The 12,382-nt window shown below is 49.4% G+C and overlaps 1 protein-coding gene across 3 annotated transcripts in view; it reads right to left on the bottom strand.

The window, feature by feature from the left end:
* Tmem273 (transmembrane protein 273) overlaps nt 1–12,382 on the bottom strand; it is a 35,844-nt gene that overhangs the window by 10,279 nt on the left and 13,183 nt on the right. For 2 of the 3 annotated variants that reach the window (XM_071611280.1, XM_027947919.2), the window contains exons 2-4: nt 4,675–4,728; nt 3,716–3,856; nt 2,230–2,260 (exon numbers count right to left, since the gene is read on the bottom strand). In XM_071611280.1, the coding sequence (XP_071467381.1) occupies nt 2,230–2,260; nt 3,716–3,856; nt 4,675–4,728 (226 nt within the window). The remainder of the gene's footprint in view (nt 1–2,229; nt 2,261–3,715; nt 3,857–4,674; nt 4,729–12,382) is intronic. The other variant, XM_027947920.2, reaches the window with a different exon arrangement.

Below are 12,382 nucleotides of genomic sequence, written 5' to 3'. Positions count from 1 at the left end.
GCTTCCTGCTGCCCCTGTGTGGCACAAGCAGCCTTTGTTCACTCTGAGACCCCAAAGCAGCACTGAGAAGCACACATTCAGCCAGACAGCTTGATAACAAAGAGAGATGTTTGGAATTTGTTGTTCATCAATTGAACTAAATTGACTAATGATTCGCTTGGCCACTGTCAAAGAAAAGGTCTTGATAAGTGGAGGAGAAAAAAACTATCCTCCTGTTAAGACCCAGTTTCCTGGGCTCTACTTCAGCAAATGGCCCACCGCTTCACTCTAAGTCTTGCCAAAGTCTCACCCTGTGAGAATGTTCCACAGCATCCAAAAAGATGCTGATTCCTGGTCTCTCAGCTGTCTTGGTGTAAGGTTTCTGGCCAGTGGCTAGCAATCCCTGCCTAGGCATGCAGAAGAGCCACCGTCACCGTGGGGCAGTGACCACCTCCTCTCTTTGAGTAAAAATGATCATTCTTAAAACTCTCCTCTCAGAGAAATTGAGGTTTAGCCTGTGTGTGTGTGTGTGTGTGTGTGTGTGTGTGTGAGAGAGAGAGAGAGAGAGAGGATGTTCATTTACCAAGTCCTAAAGACAGAAAGCACACATGAAGCCCTACTGCAGGAGAATGGCTTCCTTGTGATCAACTGCTTTAACTGCTTCTTTGGGGCCTACCGCCTTCCTGAATTCAGCCTGACTCCATCTAGTGTTAGTTTTGGAAACTTGAACTGTGCCTCCCTTCTCTTCCAAAGTCCCTCTATTCCTTCCCTTCCTTTGCCCACCCATCTTCCTCCAGTACCTCTTCACATTCACACTCCTTATATGGAACTTTGTTTCAAAAGGTTCATTATTGAAACAACGACTGTAATCTTCCCATCTGGTTTATGGGAATGGCCTCCTCTAGGCTAACGCCTCAAAATACTCCAGAACTTGCCCCTCCCTCATCTCCTCTGTGGCCTCCAGCCAGCTTGCTCCTCCAGCAGGGCTTTGCAGCAGGTTGTGATCTCTACTGGGACTTCCAGCCTGGCTCCCCATCTCCACCTGAGCCCCTTCCCATAATGAAAAACACCCCATCTCTCCCCATCTTAGAATCCATCAGTGGTTGGCTGGAGTTTCAGGACAGGGTTCAGGATCCTTCACTTAACACAAGACCATCGGATCCTCCAGGAGTAGAAATTTCTTCTCTCCCCAACCCCTTCTCTCTGCACCTCCATATGAAGCCCTTGCTTCTGCCCTAACGTTTGCTCTTGGCCAAATGTTTTCCATGGTACCCAAGGGAGCCTGCATGTGCCAAAGTTCCTTCTGCCTGTTTGATCTGCTCCTTCCACAGGCCGACTGAGGCTCGCCTTCTCCCCATACCTATTGCTTCCCAGCCAGCTGTGCACCCCTCTGCACCTCATGCCACATGTGTGTAGCTCTGTCATGGTCCCTCCACCAGACAGAAGTCACTTATAACTGCCTGTGTCCTCTGTAGGGTGAGGGAGCTTGTTTTCTCTCATGCTCATTCATTTATTTATTCAATTCATGCATGAGTATCCACTATCCTAAGGCACTATCCTAAGTACAGGGCTACAGATATGAAAAGGAAGACCCTACCCTCAAGGAGCTTGCATTTTAAGGACAACAAACATCCAAAAGAGACAAACTCATATCCCTATAATGTCAATTAGTAGAAAAGTTATGAAGAAAAATAAAGCCAGGTAGAACTGTGGAGGGGAGATTTCTATTTATAATGGGCCATCTGAAATGAAATGGTGACACTCAAGCATAGATGTGAAGGAAATGAGGGATGAGGCATATGGCTATCTGGGGAAAAGAGTATTCCCATGTTAGAAAATAGTAAGTGCAAAGGCCCCGAGGTAGGACTGTCCATGGATTAAAGCAGAGTGGCCAGATACCAGCAAATAAGCTAAGAAATTTGGGACAGACTCTATATCCTCCCTACCAGGTCAGGGCAGGGGCTGCCTACCTCATTCTGAGCATGGGAGATGCACTGGAGGGCTCTGAGCACAGGGTGGGGCAGAATCTAATCCAGGGAGTACAAAAGCAAGCTCCAGCCCCTTTGGGCTACTATATCCTGTGTCCCCTATTCTCATGATAACTGCCCACTGATCCAAAGCAGAGAGCAGGAGGAGGGAGGTATGGGGTGCATTCTAGTCCCCTAGAGAAGCTGGTTGATAGCAGAGAGGTAGTGGCTAAGACAGAAGGGAAAGTGACCCCCTCACTGACCACCTCAGCATCGACCTTACCTTGAGGGTCTCTTCTTTCGCACGATGGTGTCTAAACAGAGAAAGCAGGGCATTAGGAAGGAGGTCCTGTGGCCCCTGGGGCAGCTCTCAGCACCAAAGCTACAGATGTGAGGGGCCAGAGCCAGACAACTTGGGCAGTGCTGAGAAGCTGGCTCCTGGGCTGGGGTCACTGGCTGGGAAGTGGTATGGGACAGAGTGTATCCTGCCCTCTTCCTGCTAGGGATACAACCTCAGGGATAAGCTGGTGACCAACGGCGTCCTTGTGCACCTGGAAGCCCACGGTGCTGCACATGGCCCTGACCACCCCTTTCCACATATTTTCACAGATCATGATTGAAGTTTCCAGAAACACAGTGAGGGTCCATCCTCCTCATCCTCAGAAATACCTCATGGAAAACTGCATCACCATGGTGTTAAGAGACTAACACGGCAGAGAATATTTTGTGGGTGACACCTTGAGAGAAAGGGCTTGTAAATCAAAGTTTCATTTCTCTACAAAAAGTCAGAAGCTGACTGCTCTGCATCAGCTTAGGAGGCCCTTTTCTGAAGATGCCACAGGACAGGGGCAGCAACACCATGGTTCACCCGAGCCCAGCTCTGTTGGGACCATGAGGGACCGCTAGGCACCAGTCTGAGAAGGACTTGCCCAATTTGGTCCACCTAACAATGACCGCAGCACCTTCTACCACCCACTCATGCTTAGGACCACCTGATCTCCTGGGATCAATTTTATCTGATCACATCATTTGCATAAAAGGATAGAAATCTATTTTATAAGCCAATTGCTCATCTTCTTTCCACCTTTCTCCTGGAAACTGGTTCTCAGGAATACCAAGAGCCACTGAAAAAAGAAAAGTACAGAGAGAGAGACACCGAAGAGACAGAGAGACTGAGACACAAGAAGAAAGAGATAGAGACAGAAACAGAGAGGCCACTGCGCTTTTTTGCCTGAAGCCTATGGGGCTCTGGGCTTGGGGTTTTTGTAGTTTCTCTGGCTGTTGTTATGGAATTGCCCTCACAGCCATGCTTCATGGTGGGTGGCTTCCCAGAACACTGTCAGCTACTTTTTGGATCAGGAATGTTTCCCCAGTGCCCAGGTGTTAAAGGCGTCCCCAGTTTAGGGTGCTACTGGGAGAAGGTGAACCTTTAAAATCTGGGGCTTCATGGGAGGCCTTAGGTCTTGGAGGCCTCTCCAAGGAGATCATTAGATGGAGGCCTCTTCCCTCTCTTTCTCATCCTGGCCCTGAGATACAGGCACTTCTACCACCATGCACTACTGCTGTGACATACTGTGCCTACATAGGCCCCAAAGCAAGAGGGCCCATCAATCATGGACTGAAACCTTCAAAACTGTGAGCCAGAATACACCTTTTCTCTTTTTAAGTTGATGTGCTAAAGTATTTAGTCACAGTAAAGAAAAGCTGACTAACGCACTGTCCCTTCTCAGGCAGGGAAGAGCAGGGTCTGAGTGTCACAGGCCCCCTACCATTGCAGGCCGGGTGTACAGTCTTCAGGTCTGAAGAGTCATCGTCTGTCAGGTGCTTCCTGATTAGGCAGATCTTCAGAGCCAGGAAGCTGGCGGATATGGCAAAGCCCAGAGCAGTCCCAATGATGGCGTATTTAAAATCTACAGCACAGGTAGGAATTGAACACAGGATTACTCATCACCCTGCAAAGCTCTTCTACAGCTCTGGTGAAGTCCAAAGTCATGCATCTGGACCTTCACATTCCACACTCAGACCTGCTGTGGCAGCCTCTTTTCCCCTCTCCTGAGAGCACATTAATTCTCTTCATTTCCCATCTCACTGGAAAACTTCAGCTATGGGAACAATTCTGACATTTCTAAGGTCATTCAAAGTCAGCCCTTGAGGTGACCAGTTCACCCCAGCCCTAGGTGGTGGGCAGCTAACCTTTGTGGTCTCCTGTAGCCCTTCCTCACTTATCCCTTCGTTAATTGATTGATTAATTTATTGAGTGTGTTAGTCTGATGCTATGTGACAAGGCTGAAGGCAAATAAATAAGGTCCTGTCCTGTCTTTGAGGGACGTGGAATCAGCTGGAAAGACATACAAGGAGCTCACCCTAATGCTACATGACAAAAGTGGGCTGGGCTGGCCTGGGAGTCCTAGGAGTCAGGCAGATGCGGTTGTCTGGGGGATCCCAGCTACCACATGGGGCACTGTGGGTGCTGGATCTGAACATCAGACACAGAGAGGAGACAAAGGTGCCCTTGATGTCTCATATCTCCTTTGAGGACAGGCTTGCAGGACCTGGCCCCAGGATAAAGCTGTTGGCCACTCAGGCTGGCCTGCAGGTAAACCCAGCCCAGTCCCATGTGCTGACCAGCAGGAAACTGACACCAGCAGCCACCCACCATCGTGTGCTTTTTGGAGGGTCTCTTTCTTGACTCTCATCAGCACCTAGAATAACCTGGGAGACCACCTACCAATTTCTTCCCCAGCAGACTTGTCCGTTGCCAGCACTTGAGCTCCTCCGACATCTGCAAAGAAAGAAAACCCAGATCCTGGTTGGAAAGCCAGAGGTTGGAACAGAGCTGCTGAGATCAGCCATGGGGTCACAGGCCCAAACCACATCCCCGACCACCCTCAGGAGCTCAGTGGACTTCTGATTGCCACAGAATCGTGGGATGTTGTAGGGATGCTAGCACCTCCTCCTCAAAACCCAGACCAGGGACAAGGTTCTGCAGAGCTCAGGCAAAACAGCAGCTTAACAGTTTATAAGACCCACATGCCAACCTTAGCCTGCCTCAAGGCTAGGAAACCTGGTCACTTTCACAGGCCCCTAGTTCAGGGAGTGGTAGAACTTTCAGTTCCCTAGTACATGGACTGAGCATCTCCTGCCCTGGCCCACTCCTTCTGCTTGGCCCCATCTGTTCCCCTCTATTTCCTTGCCTGCTGTTAGTTCTATGTCACTTTCCTAATGCTTCTTTGGGGCCCCATAGCCACCATGCATACCACCTCACTGACAATGCTGATATTTATTTAGGAACATTTACATAGCAGCCCCCTGTGCCAGGCACCATCCTAAGAGTTTCTCGGCTATTAACCCATTGAATGCCTCTTTTTTCTGGTCTTCCCCTTGGGCTGAATAGTACATAGCCAGCATTTGACCCAGCATCTGACACATCAGGTATCAATATATGACTGCTGAATGAGTTAATGAGTGAAAGTGATAGAACATGCTATGGGGTGTCTCATACTTCTAGCCAGGATTTGAAACCTTAAGACAGGAAGTCCTGCTCAAACAGGTCTGGTGGTGTCACAGACAGGCTGAGTAAGACTGTGAGACGTGGAGAGGAAGTTGTGTGTTCGTTGGCCGCTTACTTTGAGACAGATATGGGGTTGCAGAACAGGCACTCACATATTTAATACAGCAATGGTTCTGTGAGATGGACACTGACTATTACCATTGAATGAATGAGGAGCCAAGACCATAAGGACTTAATGTGCCCAACAGCTAACAGAAGAAAGTGGCAGAGCCCTGTATTGTATCAGAGGAAAGTAATGATAAAATACAGTACCCCCCATCCACAGAAATACCCTCCGAGGCCACCAGTGGATGCCTGAAACCACAGAGTACCAAACCTTACATACCTATGATAAAATTTACAAATTACACACAGTAAGAGATTAGCTATAATAACTAATAGTAAAGTAAAATAATTATAATAGGATACTATAAAAAGTTATTTAACTTTAAGAATTGCTTATTTCTGGGATTTTTCCATTAATATTTTCAGATAGCTCTTAGCTATAGGTAAATAAAACCTCAGAAAGCAAAAACATATATAAGGGGGAACGGTAGCATCCAAACCATCAAAAGTCCATGGCCAAATGGGCTTGGGATGGGGACAAATGGTTAGGTCCCAGCCTCATTCTTATGTTCAAGTTTCCAGGAAAAGGCAGAGGAGAAAGTGCCACAAGCCATTTCCCACGAAAGGAAAGAGGTGACTTGGGTGGGAAAGACCAGTTCTTCCCAACTTTGCTTCAAGAGGATTTCGCCTTATGACCCATGTGGCAAAGACCTTCTTCACCCACAATGATGCCCAGCATTATGTAAGGTTGGATCTCCACAGAGCACAATCTTGTTCTGCATGTAATTGGTGGGAAAGGAATTGTTATGGTTTGGATGTGAGGTGTCCCCCAAAAGCTCACGTGTGAAACAATGCAAGAAGGTTCAGAGGAGAAATGATTGGGTTTTAAGAGTCTTAACCCAATCAGTGATTTAATCCCCTAATAGGGATTAACTGAGTGGTAACTGACTCAGTAGGGTGTGGATGGAGGAGGTGAGAATTGGGGTGTGGCTTTGGGTATATACTTGTAGCTGACAAGTGGAGACTCTCTCTGCTTTGTGATCATCATGTGAGCCACTTCCCGCCCCCACACTCTCCTGCTCAGCCTCACCTGAGACCTGAGAAATGAAGCTGGCCTTCTATGGACTAAGACTTCTGAAACCGTGAGTCCTCAAATAAACATTTTTTCCTGTACAATTGTGCTGGTCAGGTCCTTTAGTCACTGCAGCAAAAAAAGCTAACTAAAACAGAAGTCATAGTAACGGGCTTCAGGATTTTCTAGAGGCTCAACTTGGTGAGTGAATAAAGCTTGGGAATTCCGAAAGAAAAGTTCCTAGCCTTGTTCTAATCACAGGTCCCTCTGGAAATCAACCAATTTCTCTCTTCAACAGAAGACAAGCATACGTGCACCCCCACACAGCTGCACACAATGACCTTGATTTTGTCAGGCCTCTAAAGACCCTAATGAGCTTCATTATACTGTCTCTTTTTATTTCTTTAAGTGAACCCTGGGGCTCCAGCCAGCTTGAGAACTGTTCTGGAGCTGGGGCAAAACCCTGGGTTGGACAGAACGGCTGGGATGGGAGTGGGGTTTCTGGGCTGACACCCTAAACTAGGAGCTGCGAAGGCTATGTCCTTACCCTGGACCAGACACCACCTGATGCCTCTGCTTCTCTCTGGCTTTTCAGGGAAGAAGGTCCCTATGGGACAGCCGCTCCTGTCCCTTCACATGATAACATCTTGCCTGGTTCCCTCCTCTAGGACCTTCCCCTTGGTGACTGTGGCTCTCAGTAGGGAGCATCCAGTCTGAAAACTTTATTCCAGCCTGAGATGAAATTTTGACAGAAAAAGAATTAAGGGCACAGATTAGAAAGCATGTGAGAGCCACAGAGAGAAGTGTGCACAGAGAAACACAAGTCGACATACAGGGGATCCACCCAGAGGCTTTGCCTGGGCAGCTCTGACCGCTGATGGAAGAGAGGAGAATGCACTGTCCTGAACACTCGGTTCTCACTGCTCTTCCCTGCGTTCATGGCTGGCAATCAGCTCAGCCCCGTACAGGGGCAGGTCCCTTTGACACCATCCTCGGGCTCCATCCTGTGTCCCCTCTAAGCCCTGAGGCTTGCCCTCTCCCTGGCCCTTTGACCCTTTGGACTTCAGGCCCTCCTTCTCGTGTGGGCCTTAGGGTCTGAGTGAATGTCCTCTGTGGAGTTCACTGCAGGGAGACACCTGGATGGTGGAGCTGTGCCCTCCAACATCCCTGTAATTCCTCCTAGCCAGCCCAACCACCACTCACCACTCGGCGGCAGCCTTTCCCCTCCTCAGGGAGGGAAATCCCTCAATGCAGCCCTCTGTCTGCATGCGGAGCTCTGACCTGCATTCTAGAGGGATTCTCTGGGTGAGGAACTTGAGCATACCTGCTTTGCCAGATAACCTCTGCTTCCTGCCAGGGTCACGAGTGGGGGGAGGGCCTCCTGGGCCACAGACCCCCCACCCCCGCAAGCCCCAAAGCTGATGTCCCCTGGCTCTACAAAGGAGCATGGATGATCCTAGCAGGGCTTGTCAGCACAGCCAGAGGATTCCAGAATGTTCTGCACCTTGTTCAGACCCTAGGAAAAGCCCACACGTAGAGAACCAGCAAGACCCTCACTGCATGTTCTCTGAGGGAATTCTATAGGCTCTCATACCAAAAGGAGGAGGGAGCTTAGTACCCAGAGGATGGGCTCTCAGACCCAGAGGAGAGTCTAAGGGGACTAAGAAAGGCTGGTTGCATTAGGCTAGTGTCCCTGCTATGGGAGAGGGTATGATGCAAGGACCTCCTAACCAGTAGACTTACTGGCCACATCTGGCTTGAACCCATCCACTTGCTGTCACCAGCCCTATGAGATTAGCTGACACATCTCCTCGACTGTCCATACTAAACCAAGTGCCGAATTGGATTATGGCCCCTGCAGTTGCCTCTAGATGGGCCTGTTGAGATTCTGGAACTTTCAGGAGCCTTCCTTAGTCTATACCCATATAACCTCGATGTGTGGTCAGCTGGGGTCCTGAATACAGGTGCTCTTTTTCCCACTTGTACAAAAACACGCCATGGACTCTTGATTGGGAGTCTCTGCCTTCTGGCTGATGCCCCATTTGGACTTGATACTCTGCCCCTTCCTGCCAAGGTGGCAGGTTCCAGTCCCCTCTCTGCAGCCCTTCCAACTTCTGGCTTACTCTGCAAAGAGCTTCCAGGAAACAAGGAGCCTCCTGCGAAAGTAAATTATCCCAAAGCCTTTTGGCCTCCGGGAACACACTACTGTCTCCAGAGGAAGACAGCAGGGCTCTTCGAGAAAACCAAGGCGAGCTGTTATGGAGGGAGCAGAAGGCATGGTGTGGCCTTGCCCAACTCAGTTGGAATCTGACCCACTAAGGGCCCATCCCTGGCATCCAGACCTCTCTGTGCTGTCCACCTGTTGGGTCCACCCTTACTGGGGGACTAACAGTTTTTGCCACCCTTATTTGGGCAGAATCAGGCTGTGTGACTCCCAGTTGTAGGCCAGTGGGCGTTTGAGCACTCAGATGTCATTCTATAAGTATCTGAACTAAAAATAGAAAGAGGCTGCCCTGAGTGTTTGTCAATTGTTGCCTGCCTGTATTCATCTTGGAACTTAAATATTGCAGAATGGCTCCTAACTTTAGATCCCATGAATTCCAACCTTCTCAGCTAGAGGAAGGGGTTTCAAATGTCTAGACCAGACATCCGTTCTTTTTTCACAGAGTCTACACAAATAAACAAGGGAGCTAGAGGGTGCTGAGGGGAGATCCACAAGCAATCACAGACCCACATCCCCCATGAAGGAGCTCAAGTGTAGTGAAGGAAATAGGAATCACACTCAAGAAAAATCCAGTGTGTCACAGTAGATGCTCAGCACCTTCCTGCAAACCTTGATTTTCACCAGTGGAGGGAGTCTGAACAGGGTTTGGGGTGGTCCCACCTCCCCTGATTCTTTACCTGCTAGTGGCACCTTGGTTTCTCTCTAGGGAATGACCTTCATGGGATTCTTACAGGAAAGGCTCCTAGATGGACATGTGACCCATACTGGTCAATTAGCATATTTCTTACTCCTGTCAACAGGGATTGGTCAAGGGCTGGGGCAAGTGGCCCAATTCAGGCCAGTAAGATTGAACTCTGGAATTTAGGGAGAAAATATTGAAACCCATGAGTATTTTCTGGAATCGATTATTACGAGGCTAAAGGAAGCCTGAGGCTGCAGAGGGTAAAGCAGAGACAAAGTCCAAATGACAGTTTTTGAGCTCCTGAATCTAGCTGTGCGTGAACGACCTCTCTCTGAACTTTTCAGTTGCCTCAGTAAGGAAATGCCTTCTTTTTCTTAATTTTATCTGAGCTAAGTAGCTGTCATCTGCAATCTGAAGAATCCTAATGAATGAAGTGACAGGCCTGATGCAGCATCATTAAAAATCAGGCTGGTGAGGCAGGGAAAGGAGTGGAGAATGCTGACCACAAAATGAGGAGCCACATGGGGCAGCCTCAAATATACCTGATGAGATTGTATAAACAAAGCAACGCAACCCTATGTGCCTCTGGGCTTTTGCACATGCTGTTATCATCAATGCAATACCTGCTTCTTGTCCCTGTGGAAAGTTCTCACTTAACCTTCAAGATTTTGCACAAAAGCCACCTTCTCTAAAAATCCTCCATTGGCCTCTGTTAGTACAGGATCACACCTTGGCATGCCTCTCCCCTTACACTTTTTGCTGGCCTGAGGTTGCTCTGAGTCATGGAGGACACCAACAACTCAGGGTGATCTGTTTCTCCCTAGGACCAGGATGACACAGGGGACCCTTTGGAACCTGGATTCTTTTCCTTGGTAAATGGGAAAAAGGGGAAAGGAAGAATCCTAAACTGACTGAGCAGTTACCTCAAAGCTACTGAACATTAAACCAGAAGTGGTTTGAAGTGATAAGATCAAGTATCTAGCACTGAGCAATATGGGGCCTCCGGATCCAAGCCAAGTTCAACCACAGAGAAACAGATCAAGACCTAGCATGCCCGTGTGACTCTGAGACCACGAGAGCCCCCGTGAACACCTCCATCTTCCCCAGCAAGCTATGAGTCTGCAGGGTCCAGGGTCTGGTGACACATAGCTGGCACTCAGAGCAGATGAGATAGGTTCAGAAAGGGACTTCAACTTGCAGAGTCAAAGGGGGACAGTTCAGCTAGGCTTCATGCCACTGGGCCTCACTTATCTCCCAACACCCTAGTGTATAAAAAGGGTCCCACTGGGATAGCTCTTTCCTCTCCATCATTTGTCCTGTGTCTCTCTCCCTGCAAGGTCAGCTGACCTTGGAGATCAGAGCAGAACATGAAGCACATCTTTCTATACAGCTGGTTTGGGTGGTGTGGGTGCTGGCAGCCCCTTCCCTCCCTCAGAGCTCAGCAACACGTGCACTGCTTAGAAAAATAAGGCCAGCTGCTGGTCTTTCCAGCTCTCCATGAGTCTGTCTGGCAGTGAAGCACACCTACACTGGATTCTGTGTCACTTCAGCCCTCTCTCCAGAAAAATGCCAGGGGACAGGTGAGCTGGCTGGTTCCGTGGGTCTCCCACTCCCACCGTCTGTGTGGCTTCCAGGGTCTAGGGCCTTACTTGATACCACCATGACTTGCAGAAACTTCAGACGCCCTGTCCTAAACCCAGAAACCACCTGAACTTGCTCCTCCTGGGTCACCTTCTTCCTGTCTCATCAGAGCTTGACTCCAGCAGCCAAACTTCAAGTAAACAGGACGTTTACAACCCCCACCCCCACCCCCACCCCATGGCTCTGTGTGCCCCATCCTTTCTCTGAAAGGACCTAGACTTGGGGCAGGAACCAAACCTGCCAGGCAGAGAGCTCTGTGGGTTGGAGCCAAAGAAAAACATAGGAGAGAGGGCCACGCAGAGAGGGCTGCAGGGCCTCATGGGGGCCTGTGAATGACCCCTGGTTCCCACACACAAGCAATCAGAGCAACCGCCTGCTTCACAAACCTAGCTGAAGACTCGCAACCCCTGGGAAGATAGGAGTGAGTAATTAATACCACACCAAGGGTGTCCTTGCTAGCACGTGTAAGTCCACACACAGCAAATAGCCATCTGGGAGGGCCAAGGGGGACATTCCATGGTGTCAGAGAAGTTCCCAGGAGTATTATTGTTTAAATTATAGCCAAATGGACCAGTAGGAACTAATGAAGATAAGGCAGTGGAAAGGGTGGGTGGTGGGATAGGGTTAGGTGTCTAGCAAAGGAAGAGGACCAGAATAAAAAACACGAGGCTTGAGAGGGTGCCAGGGACTTGTGAACTCAAGGAGGAGGCTCAGTAGGGTGGAGGCAGCCAGCGCACCAATAAGATGCAGCCAGCTTTGTGGGCAAATAAGGGTCCTTGAACAAGCAGAGGAGAGAGACCCATGGCCAGCCTCCAGGGCCCGCACCCAAGCTGGCCACATCATGGGGCTAGAGCACTTGGCCCTCCCTCATGTTAAGACTACTTCAAAGCCTCTATGTTCTTGCCCTTGAGCCACACTGCCCCAGGCGTGGGTAAGCTGAGGCTGCCGGGGCTTTCCAGCGTCAGTGCTGGTGCAACCAGCCAGGACATGGCAGCCCTCGGCAGAAACAGGAAGCAGGAGGCCACAGAAGGCCACTGGGAAGATAGAGAGGCCGACGGGGGCCGTGAAGCATGAGTGAGTGCCGGCTTCCAGAAATAGCACCGTAATTAAGAGGAGAACAATAATGGTGGGTGACCAGACAGTATCAAAACTTGTGCCCACTTTGTTTTTCCTGAGCAATCTTTGCTAATTAATTCTTAAA

Source organism: Marmota flaviventris, chromosome 4 (genome assembly GCF_047511675.1).
Source record: "Marmota flaviventris isolate mMarFla1 chromosome 4, mMarFla1.hap1, whole genome shotgun sequence".
Classification (NCBI taxonomy): Eukaryota; Metazoa; Chordata; class Mammalia; order Rodentia; family Sciuridae; genus Marmota; species Marmota flaviventris.
The sequence above is the reverse complement of the archived record's forward strand: the minus strand, read 5'-3'. Positions and strand labels throughout refer to the sequence as shown.